General features: G+C 37.0%; 1 protein-coding gene across 1 annotated transcript; it reads right to left on the bottom strand.

Annotated features, from left to right (window-relative positions):
• Positions 1-13,253: 13,253 nt before the first annotated feature.
• LOC309968260 (SH3 domain-binding glutamic acid-rich-like protein 2) lies at positions 13,254-19,900 on the bottom strand (the record flags this gene model as incomplete). Its single annotated transcript, XM_082849489.1, has 2 exons — positions 13,254-13,632; positions 19,860-19,900. 2 exons carry the CDS (start codon positions 19,898-19,900, stop codon positions 13,254-13,256), a joined length of 420 nt encoding a protein of 139 aa, XP_082705615.1.
• Between the last annotated feature and the right edge of the window lie 723 nt (positions 19,901-20,623).

Here is a 20,623-nt window from a genome sequence, read left to right as displayed (position 1 = left end):
TTTCATTTATTTCTGCTCTGATCTTTATCATTTCTTTCCTTCTTCTAAATTTAGGTTTGGTTTGTTCTTCTTCCTCTAGTTCCTTTAGGTGTAAGGTTAGATTGTTTATTTGAGATTTTTCTTGTTTCTTGAGGTAGGCTTGTATAGCTATAAACTTCCCTCTTAGAAATACTTTTGCTGCACCCCATAGGTTTTGGATCATTGTGTTTTCATTGTCATTTGTCTCTAGGTATATTTTGATTTCTTCAGTGATCCCTTGGTTATGTAGTAACATATTGTTTAGCCTCATGTGTTTCTGTTTTTATCTTTTTTTCCCCAGTAATTGATTTGTAATCTCAAAGCATTGTGGACAGAAAAGATGCTTGATATGATTTCAATTTTCTTAAATTTACTGAGGCTTGATTTGTGACCCAAGATGTGATCTATCCTGGAGAATGTTCTGTGCGCACTTGAGAAGAAAGTGTATTCTGCTGTTTTTGGGTGGAATGTCCTATAAATATCAATTAAATCTATCTGGTCTATTGCGTCATTTAAAGTTTCTCTTTCCTTATTTATTTTCATTTTGGATGATCTGGACATTGGTGTAAGTGGGTGTTAAAGTCCCCCACCATTATTGCGTTACTGTCGATTTCCTCTTTTATAGCTGTTAGCAGTTGCCTTATGTATTGAGGTGCTCCTATGTTAGGTGCATATATATTTACAATTGTTATATCTTCTTCTTGGATTGATCCCTTTATCATTATGTAATGTCCATCCTTGTCTCTTGTAACATTCTTTATTTTAAAGTCTATTTTATCTGATATGAGTATAGCTACTCCAGCTTTCTTTTGATTTCCATTTGCATGGAATATCTTTCTCCATCCCCTCACTTTCAGTCTGTATGTGTCCATAGGTCTGAAGTAGGTCTCTTGTAGACATTATGTATACGGATCTTGTTTTTGTATCCATTCAGCCAGTCTGTGTCTTTTGGATGGAGCATTTAATCCATTTACATTTAAGGTAATTATCGATATATATGTTCCTATTACCATTTTCTTAATTGTTTGGGGTTTGTTATTGTAGGTCTTTTCCTTCTCTTGTGTTTCCTGCCTCGAGAAGTTCCTTTAGCATTTTTGAAAAGCTGGTTTGGTGGTGCTGAATTCTCTTAGCTTTTGCTTGTCTGTAAAGCTTTTGATTTCTCCATCGAATCTGAATGAGATCCTTGCCGGGTAGAGTAACGTTGGTTGTAGGTTCTTCCCTTTCATCACTTTAAGTATATCATGTCACTCCTTTCTGGCTTGTAGAATTTCTGCTGAGAAAGCAGCTGTTAACCTTATGGGAGTTTCCTTGTATGTTATTTTCCATTTTTCCGTTGCTGCTTTAAATAATTTTTCTTTGTCTTTAATTTTTGTCAATTTGATTACTATGTGTCTCGGCATGTTTCTCCTTGGGTTTATCCTGTATGGGACTCTCTGGACTTAGGTGGCTATTTCCTTTCCCATGTTAGGGAAGTTTTCGACTATAATCTCTTCAAATATTTTCTCTGGTCCTTTCTCTGTTTCTTCTCCTTCTGGGACCCATATAATGCGAATGTTGTTGCAATTAATGTTATCTCAGAGGTCTCTTAGGCTGTCTTCATTGTTTTTTATTCTTTTTTTCTGTATTCTGTTCCGCAGCAGTGAATTCCAGCATTCTGTCTTCCAGGTCACTCTTCCATTCTTCGGCCTCAGTTATTCTGCTATTGATTCCTTCTAGTGTAGTTTTCATTTCAGTTACTGTATTGTTCATCTCTGTTTGTCTGTTCTTTAATTCTTCTAGGTGTTTGTTAAACATTTCTTGCATCTTCTCGATCTTTGCCTCCATTCTTTTTCCGAGGTCCTGGATCATCTTCAGTATCATTATTCTGAATTCTTTTTCTGGAAGGGTGTCTATCTCCACTTCATTTAGTTGTTTTTCTGGGGTTTTATTGTGTTCCTTCATCTGGTACATAGTCCTCTGCCTTTTCATCTTGTCTATGTTTTTGTGAATGTGGTTTTTGTTCCACAGGCTGCAGGATTGTAGTTCTTCTTGCTTCTGCTGTCTGCCCTCTGGTGCAAGAGGCTACCTAAGAGGCTTGTGCAAGTTTCCTGATGGGAGGGACTGGTGGTGGATAGAGCTGGCTGTTACTCTGGTGGGCAGAGCTCAGTAAACTTTAATTTGCTTGACTGCTGATGGGTGGAGCTGGGTTCCCTCCCTGCTGGTTGTTTGGCCTGAGGCAACCCAACACTTGAGCCTACCTGGGCTCTTTGGTGGGGCTAATGGCAGACTCTGGGAGGCCTCATGCCAAGGAGTACTTCCCAGAACTTCTGCTCCCAGTCTCCTTGTCCCCATGGTGAGACAGAGCCACCCCCCGCCTCTGCAGGAGACCCTCCAGCACTAGTAGGTAGGTCTGGTTCAGTCTTCCCTGGTGTCAGTGCTCCTTTACCTGGGTCCCAATGCACACACTATTTTGTGTGTGCCCTCCAAGAGTGGAGTCTTTGTTTCCCCCAGTCCTGTCAGAGTCCTGCAATCAAATCCCACTAGGCTTCAAAGTCTGATTCTCTAGGAGTTCCTCCTCCCATTGCCGGAACCCCAGGTTGGGAAGTCTGACGTGGGGCTCAGAACCTTCACTCCAGTGGGTGGACTTCTGTGTTATAAGTGTTCTCCAGTCTGTGAGTCACTCACCCAGCAGTTATGAGATTTGATTTTACTGTGATTGTGCACCCCCCCCCCACCATCTCATTGTGGTTCCTCCTTTGTCTTTGGATATGGTGTATCTTTTTTGGTGAGTTCCAGTGTCTTCCTGTTGATGATTGTACAGCATCTATTTGTGATTCTGGTGTTCTCACAAGAGGGAGTGAGAGCACGTCCTTCTACTCTGCCATCTTGGTTCCTACCTGATGTTTATTCTTTTTTAAAAAGTTTATTTTATTGAAGTATACCTGATTTACAATGTTGTGTTAGTTTCCGGTGTACAGCAAAGTGATTCAGTTATACATATATATTCTTTTTTCATATTCTTTTCCATTATGGTTTATTACAGGATATTGAATATAGTTCCCTGTGCTATACAGTAGGACCTTGTTTAACTCTGATGTTTATCCTAATGATTACAGACAATGGCATAAAACAGGGGTCAGCAAACTATGGCTTCCCAGCCATATGCAAGCCACTGCTGGTTTTTATAAATAAAACGTTATTGGAACACAGCCATTCTCCTTCGTTTGCTTTTATTCTAACACTGCTTTCATGCTACAATGGCAGGGTTGAGTAGTTGTTACAGAGGCCATGCAGCTTGCAGTGCTTAAAATATTTACTATTTGGCTCTTTTCAGAAAAAGCTTGCTGACCCCTGGCAAATAGGATAGTGCCTGTCTTATAGTAGATGTTCCATACTTGGTAGCTTTTATTTTCCTCTTATATTGTATATTGTGATATTTCTAGTTACATAGTCTTAATTATGAGTCTGCATAGGGAATTATTCTCAAGGTGGCATTAAATAATTACCATAAATTAAAATTGGTGAAGGACATTAGAAATTATCTAGGTCTTTCCTCCCATTTTCAATTTATTCCTGTGGTCTATTTCCACACTCAGAGTCTTTGACAGTAGATCAAACCCAATACACAGAAGAGTGGCTTAACATGGGTGATCCATGCAATTTGTAAAAAAGCTTGCATTATCTGGGTCATACCTCAACTGCATATGGAAGTGATGAACTTATACAAAGAAGTACTTTTCAAGTCCTTGCTTGCGTACATGATGCAGTAGTCACAGATAGTGTGAAACTGTAATAGCTACAGTCAGTAAAAAAATCAGTGGAAGAAAAATTGCTTAATCTACTCTCACTTATAAAGCAAAAGTGAACGCTATTTTCGAAAGAATTGGCAGGTTAATTAAGAAGTCTCTTAGTGATTATGCTAAAAACGCTGACTCATTTTTAATTTAGCTTGATGTTCCTTGACATATAGATGTAACTGATGTTTGTGTGAGAAGCTTAAAATCAGGTATATGGGAAATTTGTTATACATTTTGCAGGTGATTTTTGCCCAAAAGTTAAGTGTGATTTCAAAATTGAAAGACAGATACATATATTCCAGGAATTCTATAAGGATGTACTTGAAAATGTGTGAGAATTTTCCCAAATACTCTAAAGTTTATTTTCACTAATTATAAAATAGGAATTATTATATGATCTGTTATGAGGATCAAATGAGTAGAAAGATGTAAGATGCTTAGCTTAGTCCCTAGAACATAGTAATCACTCAAAAAATTGTAGTTTCTTTCTCTGTTTCTTCAGGACACTAATTAAAGCCAGTTGAGTCTCATTTAAAACGTATTTATCTTTTTCTAATTGATTTATATCATACATTGCATTCCAAATATGAAAGAACCACTCTTTGTATTTTTCAGAATATTTGATTGATGGAAATCCAAATATCAAAATGTAGGACAATGACAAAACAGGAATCTAATCAAATTTTTTGCATATTTATATGTCATAACATCTTTTAAATAAAGAAATAGTAACATAAAAGATGTGACTTCAGGAAACTGTGTTTTGTTTCATTTTGCAAGGAATAAAATAAACAATGAATATTTTGCATTCATGTTGTGCTAACCATTATTAGAGAAACACCACTGTTCTAGTGTATTAAGAAAGTTAAAGGAAGTTATTTGAGTAGCCTTAATTCATTTCTACTATTATTAACGTAGTTAAATATGTTTCCTATGAAGAAGTTTATTGGCCATAGACAAGGTTCAGTTATTATTAGCACACACGCACATGGTAGAGGCTGTAAAATTGTTGAAATATTTTCTTAAATCTCAGCACATGAATACCACTTACAAATGATGGCAGAGAAATGATACATGATCTTATTATCAGCCCAGTGGATGATTTCAGATCATTCAAAATATTGCATGCTGAATCAAGTGGTTTTACAGGTACTCTTGTGTGTGAAAAAATCCTTACTGTATAGACAAGCTAAGAAGTCAATACTATGAACTCAGAAAAAAACTCAGGAAAAGAAACTTAGAAAAAAAATTAAAAGAATTTTCAGTTCACATTTACCAGAAAATGCTGAGGCTAATCAACAACTCCACAGACTTATTAAAAATACATTCACATCTTGCTACTTATTTTGATCAAAGGAACCCCAAGTTCAGTGAAAATGAACAACTGGACATATGAAGAGCTGAAAAAAGTATTTCTTGGTTTAGCAACAGAAGAGTCAGCGGGATGATTAAGACAATGAGATCAAACTTATATTAGTTTGGCAATCATATTTTAGGCTACTTGGAAAATTCCTAGGTCATTTAAAATTTGAATATTCTGAGTGTCATGGTCTAGACCTTATTTCAGAAAATTAATTAAAACATGCCTGAATTTTTAAAACCCAATAACCTAACAACCAGAACTTTTCAGCTGGAAGATCACATTTCAGAATTTCTCAGTTCTGATCACAATGAATATCAAATGAATAAAGTGAAAAGAAAGGCAGCAGGCAGCATATTTAAAACCCTCAGTGCTGCAAGAAAAAAAAATTAGTGTTACTTAGTGCAAATATTTCATATTGTCAATTTAAAAGCCATGTGCACTCTGTAACAATGTTTCTGAGTTCATCTGATCATACATTGAACTTCTGCACTCCAATCTCTTAATAATTTGTTTTACTCTTACACCCAGATTTTATGCGAAAGATGCTTTACTCTTTTAGTTACCTAAAGACCAGCCTTAAGATGAGACTCACTGGGGCTTCCCTGGTGGCACAGTGGTTGAGAGTCCGCCTGCCGATGCAGGGGACACGGGTTCGTGCCCCGGTCTGGGAAGATCCCACATGTCGCGGAGCGACTGGGCCCGTGAGCCATGCCTGCTGACCGTGCGCGTGCGGAGCCTGTGCTCCACAACGGGAGAGGCCACAACAGTGAGAGGCCCGCGTACCACAAAAAAAAAAAAGATGAGACTCACTGAAGAGCAATGCTCTGGAATCTTCATTCCAATAAGCTTGAAAAATTGGCACGACTCTAAGTCAGTTTTGTACTTCTACTTCTCGAAGAAAAGGAATTCCACTTCCCAGAGAGAGGTATAGAAATGCTGTTCATCATAATTAGGGCTGTGTAACAAGAAATGTGAGGCATAAACATATTTACTGAAAAATGTAAATATTGCAACAAAGTGGGTTGGGCACCTGGGTCTCATCTGGATTTCCCTAGAACCAGTTCTAGTACACAGGTAAACACAGGTGTAGATCTTTTCAAACTTGCAGTATGTGATTCTAAAATTACATGCTAAATCATCTTGTAATGGCCACTTCAATCAACAGCTGCACGAGCCTCAAAAATTAATTAGAACACAATTACTTTTGGCAATACATGAGGAAGTTTGTATATACACACACATACAGGCATATATGTAAAATAAAAATATATACCTGGAGAGAAAAACTTTTTAGAAAATTATGGTAATAGGGATATAGAAACAGATAAACCAAAATGGAATGGAGGGATGGTAGGGAATCCGTGGAAGAGAAATCACTTCTAGATGATGATTAAAAGAAAAAGTGGTGAAAAATAGAAGTGTGAAGTGGCTCCGTAATACTGTTTACTTACTCAGAAAGGTTGCATGTCTAAATTGAAGATGCCTCTTTATTGGCTAAGAGGAGAGTGAGCTTTATGCTATCAGGACTTCTTTCATGGCCTTCTTCCCATGATTCTGTGCAGTATATCAAAGCACTGAGCTGGGAGTCACAACCTTTCACAGCTGGGAGTCACAACCTTGGAGGCTGAGTTCCAAGGTTCTTGGTACACACACACTTTCCAGAATTAGCTCTCCATGGACCCCAGTGCATATAAGAATGCTTAAAGATTTGAAAAGCCACCATGAAGTAGGATTTGTGCTTTCCCAAGTGAGGCTTCTAATTGACTTCATGATACCTAATTTACTGGTAATTCAGAAAAATCATGTGTAGTCTAACATTTTAATACTGATCACTGCAGATAAGGGTGATATAAATTTGGAGATGTTGAAATTCCACAATGAACACAGAGATGGAAACAGAACTTAGTACAACTTTTTACATGGTAGATGCCATTTAACTAAATAACTACAGCTTATGTCAACAATGGGAGGGCCTTGGAGGAAAGAGGATGGTGAGAGATGCAGGTGAAAATTCCAAAAGTATGTTCAAAGTGAGCCGTTACTATTTAATGAATCTACGGCCTCCCAGGCCAGCCTCCTATCATGACCTAATACAGTGTTCACACATCCTTTATGCTAAGTAACAAAAGTTGGCACTTTTAACGGGCTGGGGCTTCCTCTGACCACTGGCAGGGGCCAGGGTGTAGGGATACCACTGCCCTAAGAATGTTGCGTATTTAAAACAAGTATCCCAAAGACATACCAGCCCATGAATTTTATAATGAAGTAAAACTCAAACTTCAAGCTATGGGGCTTCCAATACCGTCAATATTTATGGGGCCAAATAACAGCACTTCCTAGCTGATCACTGAACTGAAGTCACTCTGTCTTTCACACAGAAGTGGGGAGAACTTTGGAGCTCTTCCTTGGGAATCCTTTGGTCCCATAAAAGTCTACTGAAAAAAAAAATCAATGAGTCCATCCTATCACTTCATCAGACACACCCAGCAATGTTAGAATTTTCTCAGCTCCTGACTTCCTGCTTTTACTAAAGTACATGGATGATTAGTGGCGTAGGCCTTTTGGATGTTCACTCACACTGCCGTCAGATGCTTCTCATTCCCTTCATGACTTCCTCCAGGTTCTGTTTTTATTTCTAGGTAAATTACTCAAATGAGTTGTTCATACAGTTAACGTCCCTCCCACTTCCCACCCCGTCCAAAGCCAAGTATAATAGTCCTGCCTTTGCACACTTTGCCGCCCCGTAGTCAATTTCCTGTTGAAACAACATGGCAGCAGTTTTTGACTCAACAAAATGGGTAATGTGTCATAAAATAGTTTTAAATGAGAAGTAGAGATCTGTATTCTAGTCATTCCTCCATCAATGAGGGATGCTGTGACCTTTGGAAAGTTGCTCAATTTTCCCCTGATTTGATTCTATAAAATACAAATTGTAATAGGCTTTATTTCATGATGTCACAGGAATATCCATATATGTATATATATGTATATATGTGTATATATATATATATATATATATATATATATATATATATGGGCATCAGATCTGTGATGATCCTTTAAGTAGTTTTAAAATTTATTCATTTAAATTAAATGATTACTTTTCAAATTTCAGACCTCTCAATTCACCAAATGATTCCACCTTTAAAAAAAGGAGTTTATTTTTTTGAAAATATAGACTTTATTTTTTTGCTTTTCCTAAGTATGTCAAAGTTAGTTTGTGGACAGATAAGTCTTATGAGCCCCAGAGACTATAATCAAAAAACAAAACATTTGCAGTAGGTTGGTACTGAAACCTGCTGTTCTCTCTCCCAGTTTTTCCGATGTACTTCAAATGTTCAAATGTTTAGCAGGCTCGGATAACTTAATCAATGAAGCTCTTATTTTTGGCATTCTCACATTCCAAATTAAAATTACATTATATTTTTTTGGGAAAACCCCCCACCAGTACCATCTGTGAATTGAATGGTGTCATTACATCAAAGTACTGCAATTAGAACAATAGGGTAAAATTAATGCCAATGTTAAGTACAGATGTGCCAGATATGATGGGTAGTTGATACACAATTCAAATTGACAACCACGTGCAATGTGGAAAGTATCCAGGCATAACCCCAGATCCAGTTGGCCAATGGATGTCATGATTGCCTCACAGAGAACATATTTAAAAGAGATTTATTTGGCAGTAAGAAAAAGTTAGTTTCAAAAGACCGTAGTCTATCCTAGGTTACTCATACAAAGCTTTTATTATCTCAGGGTAAAAATGGGCCCACAGAAGATAATCCAAAGGGAACATAACATTCCGTAGCCAGAGAAAAAAATTCCCATTTTTTTCAGGAATATAACATTTGGTATTTTCATTACATGGCAGATCATATGGCATTATTAGTCTGATGGTGCTGCTTTTTCATTTTTGTAGCTGTGACAAACTATTAGCTTTTGCATGCAATGGGGGTTTCTTAGCATAGGTTAATAGGATAATACATTTTATTATTTAGGTTCACCATCTGTAAACTCAAATTTTTAGAATGGGTGATCATGGGCTAGAATTCTCTTCAGTTTAGGATGTTCTAATGTTTGGTATGAATGTTAATGCTAACATGATGGTTTTACTTACACAGTCATAAGATGTTTAATCTCTGTCATTTCATGTTAATGTGTTTGACAAAATGTGGTATTAAAAGAAGAGATGTAAGTTGTTCAATGTGTAAGAGTATTGATGAGGCCGTGGGCTATCTCTATCTGCTCCTTTTTTTTTTTTTTTACTTTCTTGACAATTTCTTTACTTGAAATGTAGAAAGCAGTTGAGCATAGTTTCTAAACAAAGAAGAACTTCTAACAGGGAATATGTAGACATTACGTATCCTCCTTCCTTATTGCAATATGTAAACATTCTGGGAAAAGGACGCACAGATCTTGGGGACATTTGCTCAGGAGCCACAAGGATCACAGCCTACTAATTCCATGTTTCCCACAAGAATGACAAATTGTTCTTCATTGTCTTCAGGGTATGCAGGGGCCATGGAGAATACTAGGGGCCCTGAAGACTCCCAAAACTATTCACAAACAGTATTGTTTCTCTAATTTGCATAATATACTGCGACAGCCGCCTCTAAGATGACCCCCAATCACCCTTGCCTCCTGGTATTCATACCCTTGCGTGGTCCATCCCACAGTGAATCAGGTCTCTATCAGCTCTTAACTACAAATGGTAAATAGCATTTTTAATGTTACAATAATTTTGCTACTAGATCCAGAAATTTTTAGCAACAAATTTAAAACATTATTTTGTGAATAGGCATAATTAGCCTATAAGCCTCATAGCAGCAGCTTTTATTTAAGCAAATAAGTTTCGAAAATGAGACAATATTTATAAAGCAAGGACGGCAGCTGCTAAGTCAACAATTATATGGAGGTATCAACTGATGTGTTTCTGTTCATGAAGGCTATCTTGAACTGAGGTCAGGATATTTTTCCATGGAACAAAATATTGCAGTCCAAGAATAATGGCATATCCATGTTGTTTTCTGAAATGCCACATTTCCACATTCTTTTCCTTCATTATTGCTCAATTTTCTCAGTCTTTTTTTTTTTTCCTGGAATTTATTCCTCTTTAATGCTGAATATAAAATCTGAGATTTCACCAATGCCTTTAGAGACAAATGCATACAAACCGAAATCTAAAAACAATAATTTTGCAGATCAAAATGGGCTCTGACACTTTAGAAAAGATGTTACATGAAAAGCATTTCTAGAAAAGGCAAAACCCTATACAGCAAAATCAAATTAAAAAACAAAACAAAACAAACCAGAAAGAGGCTTTTGTACCTTTCAACAACAGAGGACAAAAGTAAGTTTAGTTCATTATTAAATTCATGTAATATAAAAACATCTATGTGGGAGTGTTGAATAAATCTATAAAACAGAAACAAATATAAAATATATTAGAGCCTGAGAGAAAAAGAAAATCTTCCTTTTCTCCTCTTTGATTTTAATAGAATACCAGAATCTGGAAAAACAAGTACTTCCTCAACTAAATTTTCTTCTGGTCTGCATATACCTAGCAGGATGGCATTCTGTATTTTATTTCATTTTAAAATGGCATAATTTGATTTTTAGCAGCACATTTTCTTTGCCCCAACAAGCCTAGTATAGGAAATAAAAATTCTGTCTTAAAATGCTCTTGATATTACATCTATGTCTGCAATTCCCATCCACTTCTTTCCTAGATTTTTAAGACTGTGATTCTCCAGATCTAAAGGTAGCTAGTTAAAGAAGGGATGAAGAAAACCATTACATGTTTGGAATTCAGCTGGTAAAACACAAGTAAGGACACAGTATTCTCTGAACATGGTGTGGTCCCAGAGGGCAATACCTTAGGACTCTGCAGAGCCTGGGTACTGAGGGAAATGCCACACAATGTGCTTCTAGCTCGCTCATAACAAGTACAATACCAGTTGAAGCTGATCTCTCCTATTTCTTTGTTGCTCCAAAAAAAAAAAAGAAAAGAAAGAAAGAAAATGTGGGGTGGGGTAGATGATCTGTAACTGTGGTAAATAATTTAGCACTCCTATTCATCTAGTCTCTTTAGGACAGCCATACTGGGCCTACTACAACCAGAGTAATTCAGAAGTTTTGAGACAAACAAGAGTAGTTTTCTTGGTCTAGCAAGTATTGTATTGATCCTACAACCCCAAGACTCAATCTTACCAAGTTGCTTCTTGGTACTCACTGGCAAGAGTAGACAAAATGTAAGTTAGACCGTTGCAACATTAACTTTTTAAAAATTGCTGTATCTTAAGAAATTCTAAGTCTTCTTAGACTTTAACACAATATCCAGTTCAAAAACAATTTCCTGGATAGTCCCTGGGATTTATCAAGTGGAATTTGACCTGGATCGTATTTAATGCCAACTAAGCAGTTTAACCATGATTTTACAGCAGCTTTCCTGGGAGAGAAAATTGTGGATTATGTATCTGTTCCAGTCATATAGGACTGGAACAGTCCTATATGCTTTTCTTCTGGCTGTAGTCCTGGGATGCAAATCTCAGGCTGGGATGTCAGCTTTAGCATTCAACAAGTTCTTTAGAATAGGAGGGAGAGAGAACACAGGTGACAGGGCCTAAATTCTTCTGTTCTCTCCATTTCTTACAAACTTCCTGCTCAGAATCTAAAGGGCAGGTTCACCATCAGGATGCTGGGAATAGCAGAATATCTTAGGCAACCCTCTGAATTTATTCTATTCAAGACTATTCCCAAGTTTGGCAACTAGAAACTCTAAAACTGTGAGCAGGGACAAGGATGCAGAAAAGGAGCCTTTGCCCTAATGAAGTCAACAGGTTCAGTGTTTATCAGCAACCACTCCAAAGGAAGGAGAGATTTTCACATGCCAAGTACATTTCAGAGTGAGTCTCTGACAGCCCCTTTCTGGTATGTACTCTGTTCTGAAATATCACTGGTGTTCATATATGGAATGAAAACACGTATCTATGTTACTCTGAAAATCCGGGACTGTGCATTGGCCAGAGATATGAGCTGGCAGAGTCAGAGGACCAATGAAAAGTAACACAGGAAAAAAATTAAATTGTGCAGCAATATTAGTATCTTTTAATTTGCCTCATCAAGGGTTCACAAAATATATTTAACCGAGATCTTCCTTTCTCGAAAAATATGATCCCTTTGCAAAATATATAAGCAGCTATTAGTTAGGGGAGCTGCGTTTAAAAATATATGTGCACTTACGCATAAATAAGTTGCTAAAGTTGCTAAAGCTGAAATGCTTTCAGGTACGAGTCAGATTATGTCTCTATAAATTAATTGTCAGTGCACATCTTTAAATATATCTTTTAAGCAATCTTACACATTAGGTGAAACTTTTCCTTTGTAAGTGATAAAGAAGCATGTATTTTTTAAAAGAGCAATTCTTTTCATCCCTGTCACTCGGTTCTGATCACACACTGCTGCAACAGTGATTTCTGGAAACATCTGTAGAGGCTTGGAGGATTTATGGGGGTAAGAATTTCCATTACCAAAAGGAGGCTAGAACATCTAACTTTTTCTTCAGTTATGACAAGCACTGGAATAGTGATGTTCGTGAATCTGCAGCAAAGATCTTTAGCCCTTTGTCAACCAACATTGCTTTTTTTCTTTCTGATCAAAATATTCTAATAGCCTGGCAGACTAATTTCAAGGATACCACCTTGGTAGCCTGAAGAGAAGCAAGGTCTCAGCAATCCTGGCATCAACTACAACCCAGGACAGATCCAGTACTTTCTCTCTGATGGTGCCACCTGCTTATCACTCAGTTATTCAGGAAGCACACCTGTAACAGGTGACAGTACCTCCGGGTGAGTGAGGCAACTGCAGGCAATTCTGAAAACAAGAAAAAAAACCCACCATGGTCCTGATTTGGTTTAAAGCACTCATGCAATCCCATCAGACCCATGTCTGATGTTCCCCAAACACCTTTTCCATGGCAAGCAAAGTTACTGATAATGCATGTGGCTTCTGTCACACTGATGCATTAGGTAAGCAGGTGTGTGCTGAGTACCAGGGGTGCTGCAAAATGCATCTCCGTCCTCTTCCACTTGTCTTCACTAAGGTTCTTCCTTTGATGCCAACTGTGATTTCAGGCCTAAGAATGAAAAGACTGTGTTGCTTTCCTTGGATTCAAATAAACTGTCATAATCTGCACAGTATCGGTCCCCATTAAATATCTGAGGTGACAGAGGGTTGCCCTGAACAGGCTCCTTCTCCGGGGGGATGTTTTTGTACATCCGCTGCCTCTGCTCTTCTGACATCGTGACGTCCACCTCCTCAGACTTTATCTTGTTGGCTTCCAGAAATCTAACCACATCCTGCTGCTTCTTCTTTATCGCCACGAAGCCCGAGGAGGAGGCGGTGAACACGCGGACGACCGTCCTCTCGCCAGGCACAGTGCTCCGGTCTCCCAGTCTGCAGATCAATTTTCTCAGTCTTAAACAAAGTTTAGAGTGAAAAAGGGAACATAAAATAATGGAAACAAAGGATACCAAGAGGCGTAAAGTCTCATCTTTTCACCACCCATTGTTACTAATCTTAAAATTTATCAAAATTCACTTTGTAAGTAGTAGTAGAGTATATCATAACCTATATTGCTTAATATTTCCCCCAGTCAAATACAGTTTTCTTAAATGGCAAAAACATACTAGGTTAATTTTTAATAACTTAGCATAATATATACTTGTTGAGAACATAGTATATACAAGGGGTTGTAGATAAACAGTGTTGACTCAAACTGCTCTCAATGTGATTATCATCTTATAAGAGGTCCCAAATAACTATAGGCAAAGCAAAAATGAAAGGAGTCACATAAGAGAGATAAGGAGTTTTAATGAGGGAAAAGTCACTTTAGGTTGGAGGGATCAGGACCCTACATAGTACAGGGGACAGTATTGGCTGAGTAGATGGCGAACCCCTGGTAGAGGAAACAGAATGAGCAAACCTAGAAAAAAGTCAGGAATCAAGAATTATTTGTTCATTCAACAAGGTGAGACATGGAAGTGGCTTGGATTAAAATGGCAGAGGTGAGGCTCTGACTCAGGAAAGACTGATTGTGGAGGCTGAAGAATTAGCTGATTATTAAGATGTGAGGTGTGAGAGATGAGGAAAAGTTAAGTTTGATTGCAATTACAATTTAGTGCAGATGAAACCCAAAGAACAAATGTTATGGTAGAAAGAAAAGACCAGAAGCATGATTTGTATCAGCTCTGGAGGTCCCTGAATACCTTGACTATCCTCTTTTAGCTTCACCTAAAAAAGATATTCACAATTCAGTTTACTGGGAAGGACTCTGTAGAGATGACCTTAAAGACAACCAGAACCCTGGACACAAACGATGTCAGGAATAAATTATTCTCTGCATCCTCTCTTTGTTTGTCTCTTTATGGGCTTTATTCTCTAGGACAGCTTATCCATATGGCAGGAAGTTTCAAGCTCACAGCCTTGCAATACTGAGATCAAAGGGGAAAGAAGAACATTTCCTCAGCTCTTATTTGAAGAATTCAGGGAAGGACACTGAGTGGTCACATGACTATACCTAAACCATTTACTATAAACTGTTGTGAATCATATATTCGTCCCACTGAGCAATGAGCAGCCCACATTCCTCTACAGAAGCACCCACCTAGTATGAGTGGGCATTTTCCAGAAGAATGGAACAGGGGGAGAGGCAGGCAAAATATTAACTCTTAAAGTTAAGTGAGACTTAAGCCTGAAATACTTTATATATATGCAAATAATATATGATATATAAGTGCATTATATATATGTTATACAGTACATTATATACATGGTATATATAATTTATACATAATGTATATAAGCCTGTTATTGTTTTTACTCCTTCCATCTAAAGATAATCCCTCTAGCAGATCACAGTTTTGCTCATTCTCTTGAGGAAATTGCTCTATCAATTCTCTCCATCATCAATTTTCTCCTGTCTATGGGATCTTTCTCATCACCATTATTCTTCCATCTTAAAAATAAGTTTCCCTTGACCCCGTATTCCTCATCAGCCATTCCCCTTTTCCTCTGTTCGCTTTAAGACAAAATTTCTTGAAACAATTATCTTTACTCTGACTTCAGGTTCTCTGGTTTTATTCTCTCTTAAGCCCATTCCACTCAGGTTTCTGTCCTTCACCAATGTAACACTTAACAATTTCACCAATGACCTTCATACTGACAAATTCATTGACCAATTCTTAGACCTTATCTTATTTGACCCCTCAGTAATATTTACTGCATCATTCCCTGTTTCTTGCTACTTTTGCCTTGTTTTTCATGGCTTATTGAATCTTCTTCTTAGAGTTTTTTGTCAGTTTCCTTTGATAGCTCTTGCTTATTGTCAATTACTTACTTTTAGGGAGCCCAGTGGCTCCAACCTTGGTCCTCTTTTTCTTCTCTGCTTAAACTTACTCCCTTGATGATCTCATCAAGTCTCATGGCTTTAAACTTCACTGCTGGCACTAAAACTTATATCTTTAGCTATTATCTCTTCTCTGAATTCTAGACCCATGTGTCACACTGCCTACTCAACACCTCTAATGTAGATGTCCAAAATATCTTAAATTAACATGTACTTACTTAAACTACTTAATCTTCCATCCCAAACCTACTTACCCACTGTTATGGGCTCAGTTGTGTCCCAGACCCTCTGACTCCCAACCCCAATTCAGATGTGGAAGTCTTAACCTGAATGTGATTGTTCACATTCTGAATGTGATACTTCTGAATGTGATTGTATTTGAAGATAGGGCTTTTAAAAACATTATTAAGGTAAAATGAGGTCCTATGAGTTGGCCCTAATCCAATCTGACTGTTGTCCTTATAAGAAGAGGAGATTAGGATACACAGAGAGACACCAGACATGTGTGCAAAGAAGAAGGACCATGTGAACACACAAAGAGAATAGAGCAAGCCTGAGATGCCTCAGAAGAAACCAAACCTGCTGACACCTGGATCTCAGACTTCCATCCACCAGAACTGTGAGAATATACATTTCTATTGTTCAAATTCACAGTCTTTCCTAAGTCAGTTCATAATAACTCTATTCTTTTTTTTTTTTATAACTACTATATTGGGCAGCACAGGTCTAAAGTATGACCATGGGAATAAGTGGTAGGATAGAGAGACCAGGGTGTTGGAAGGATCACCTATGTGAATACTAGAATCTCCAAGAATGTTTTTCAGTCACCAAAAAGAACATGTTAGACCTATACGTAATGAGTCGGAAAGATCTCCAAGACATATATTGAAGGGAAAATTAATTTCTAGTATAATATGTATGGATAATACTATTTATTAAAAAATATGTAAGTTACAAAAGAATACTACAAGGAAAAAGAAGTGCTAACTTGATAATGATAACTCTATTCTTTTTGCCCAGGGCCAACACTTTGGAGTTTTCCTAGACTCTTTTTTGTCCCTCTCTAATTTTATGTTCTGTCCATCCGGAAATCCTGTTGTCTCTAAATTCAGAGCAGAATCTGCCTACTTCTCACTAGCTCTTGTACTACTATCTTGGTTCAGATCACCATCATCTCTTGCTTTGATTATTGCAGTGGCCTTTTAACTGGTTATCTCACTTATATCCTTGTTCCCTTGCAGTCTATTCTTCACACCTCAGGGAACTGATATTTTAAAAAGGAAATTTAAAAAAAAATGTCAGCTTGGAATTGGGGCAAGAGGAATTGGATGAAGGTAGTCAAAAGGTGCAAACTTCCAATTAAAAGATAAATAAGTACTAGGGATATAATGTACAACATGATAAAAATAACTAACACGGCTGTGTGGTATATGTGAAAGTTGTTAAGAGAGCAAATCCTAAGGGGTCTCATCACAAGGAAAAATTTTTTTTATTTCTTTAATGTTGTACCTATATGAGATTATGGATGTTCACTAAATCTATTGTAGTAATCATTCCATGATGTATGTAAGTCAAATCATTATATACCTTAAACTTATACAGTGTTGTATGTCAATTATATCTCAATAAGACTAGAAGAAAAAATAGTCATTTCTCTGCTCATAGTTTTGTATTAACTCCCCATTTTCACTCAGAGCAAAAGTCAAAACCTTTACACTTGCCGTCAAGGCCCTAGAATATCTGTAACCACCACCCTTTACAATTCTGACCTCATTTTCTGCTACTTTCTCTTCTATTCACTCTGCTCCAACAATGTTGGCATCTTTGCTAATCCATGAACACTCTAGGCATGCTCCAGCCTTAGGGCTTTGCACTAGCTGTTGTACCTGCTAAAATGCTCTTCTTTCAAAATATCTTATCCTCCCTCATTTTCTTTAGGTCTTTGCTCAAATGCCACCTCAGTGAGACCTCCCACCCTACATTATGCCGAATAAAACTTCCTTCTACCACCTGTACTACCAACACCACCTATGTTGCTATTCGTTTTCCTCTTACATACTGTATAGTTTTTTACTTATAGTATTTTAAAATTTATTTTTGTATTCCTCTTCTAGAACACAAACTCCACCAAAGCCACGATTTTTCATCTGTTTTGTTCGCCAGCTGCCTTGAATGACATCTGCCACATAGTAGGTGATTGACAAATCTTTGTAAGGTAAATAAATGAACTGAATATAAGATATAAACAGATGTTAATAAAATAACACCCGGCTTGAGAAATAAAACATTATTAACACTTTGAAGCCCTCCATGCACTCATTACACTCACTTTCTTCTCCACTTCCAGAGTTTGAACACAAGCAGAGTTTTGTATTTATCATTTCTTTGAACATCTTCATAGTATACCACTTATGTAGACATGCCTAGATAAGATGCATCCTTTACTTTACACGTATTTTAAATTGAAAACATGTATCTTACTTACTCTTTTGCTCAACATTGTTTGTGAGTTTCATCTGTGTTGATATTGGGGTGGAGTATTCATTTCTAATGCTGTATTTTTCTATTAAATGAGTTCATCACAATTTTTTAAAAGTCTTAGATATTTGACTTATTTTTATGTTTGTACATGTCTCCTGGCACATGTATGCACTACAAGCATTTCTTGAGACTATATTGTAAGAAGTGGGATTGGCTGGCCCAAGATTTCCCTGTGAGCCACAAGATAGATTTTTAAAAATTCTACCCTTTCTTTAAGGGAATACTATTAAGAGATCTGGCTTTTTCTGGGATCGTAGTTTAGTTTTCCTGCCTTATATGGGCTAAAGGTCATAGCAGTTTATTTCCTGATATTGACAAATAACTCAACTCCTGCTTCCCATCCTGTTTCCTGATCAGATTTCAGTTTTCTCTTCATTTTGGTTTAACTTATTTTCTTTTAAGCCTAGAAATGCATTATCAGTGTTGGTTATTGACTCTTATCCAGAATTTCTACATGTCTTAAATAGAGCTTTTTCAGAATACCTTGTCTGCCATATTGCAAGAAGCGGCAGTAAGCTTAAACTTTCATACTTAATTTAAAAACTGTCACATATTGGTTGCTTGGGTGCTCTTATTTAGGATAGGGTAAATGTTATATAATAACAACTGTGTTTGGGAATATTAATATAGCAATAGCAGCTGGCATAAAGGAGCTATTGATAATGAAATGTGACTTTTTTATATATGTAGTACTATATTAAAAATTATCAGATCATCAGGGACAAAGATGGATGTTTTAATAAATGCTGTTGTGACAAATGGACAGCCATTTGTATAAAGATAAAATTGGATTTATGCCTCACACCATACACAAAAATAAACTCTGAAAGCATAGAAGGTCTAAGTATAAAAATAAAACCATACGTGTAGAAAAAGTAGGTGAATTTCTTTAGAACCTGATGAGAAAGAAAAAGCTTTCTAACTATAACTCAAAATCCAGTTCAATATTGCTAAATTTAAATATCTAAAAAAAAATTGGGGGCATGGCAAAAATCATCAGAGGCAAAATACAAATGGCAAACTGGGAGAAAACACTTACAATGTATGTCACACATCGAAGGCTAATATTCCTAATATATAAAGAACTTTTTACAAATTGAGAAAACAGGAAATTAACAAAAAATGATATAAAAATAGCCTGTAAACATATGGAAATATTTCCAACTTTACTCACAATAAAAGAAATTCAAATTAAAACCACTAAGATGCCAGTTTTACCTATCGCTTTGGCAAAAATTTGAATGTTGAGCACATATTACTGTGTTAAGGTTGTGGAGAAACAGACACTCTAGTATATTACTCGTGGAAATTCCTACAGAATGGAATTTGGTAATATCTAATATCTAATAGAACTACATTTGCACTTACTTTTGTCCATCAAACCCTAGGTATTCACCTAGGTATTAATACATCTCCATTAATATGAAAAAAATGTGCAAGGTATTCATTGCATCATTGTAGCAACATTGCCTTATATTTAATTGCAAAATTTCAGAAACAGTTCTGTGTATGAAAAACTAACTTCCCCTGTGTTTCTTTTTTACTCTCACAATACTACTACCGTCCTCACAACACTTCTGACACCACATGTGGGTTTTTCTTCCCCAACACCAAGAAATTCCGGGACACCAGCTGGATGTCCTACAATTTAACTCAATTCTGACACTGTCTAGTCAGCTCCCATAGGTTAAATGCTCAGTCCCACAAGACTCTCCGCTACCAGCTTCAGATGCCAATCACTTGTTCAGATTGGTACCTGAGCTTCTGACTGATTAGCTGTAAATCGGGAGTCCCCATGATCCCCTTGGGAGGTTCCATTACTTTGCCAAGGGCCAAACCTGGGTTGGTTTGAGTAGCAAAATGAATAAAGTCAGTACTAGATTATTACACACTGAATTTTTTAAAAATCTAATAAAGGTAAGAAGGAGGGAGAAGGATGACTGGAAAAGATTTTATGACAGAAAGTCAACTAATACTTGTTGAAGGAACAATAGATTTGAGAAGTCACTATTTAAAACCATAGAATAATGGTTTTTCAAGATCATACTCTTCACAAATATTCTATATGCTTACCTCACTCACAAGAATCCATACTCTCTCATTACACTGATGCACGAAGTAGATGACAACCTCCAGACTTCAGACCATCCACTTTGTCTAGCCTTAATACTCATTCTTGGTGTACAAGAACACGTGGTGTTTTTCATAAATATTTGATCTCTGCTTCCATCTGTCCATAGTCCCTTCTAGTAAGTAATAGTATCTGCTTTACCACAGAGTTATATGTTTTGGTCTTTTTCAAAACACTATGATAAGGAGGCAGTGTAATGTACAGGCTCTTGGTCAGATAGCCTGGAGGAAAGTCCCCATTACATACTTACTGTCCATCTGACACAGTCTCAGTCCTTAAGTGCATGTGTTTAGACTTGAGGAGATAAGGGAAGGCAGCAGGCTTAACGAGGGTCAAGTTCAGGGTACAGCACTCTTATCAATCAAACCACCGTCATCTCTGAATATGTC

This window comes from Leucopleurus acutus (assembly GCF_964270905.1).
Source record: "Leucopleurus acutus genome assembly, chromosome: 11".
NCBI lineage: Eukaryota > Metazoa > Chordata > Mammalia > Artiodactyla > Delphinidae > Leucopleurus > Leucopleurus acutus.
The sequence above is the reverse complement of the archived record's forward strand: the minus strand, read 5'-3'. Positions and strand labels throughout refer to the sequence as shown.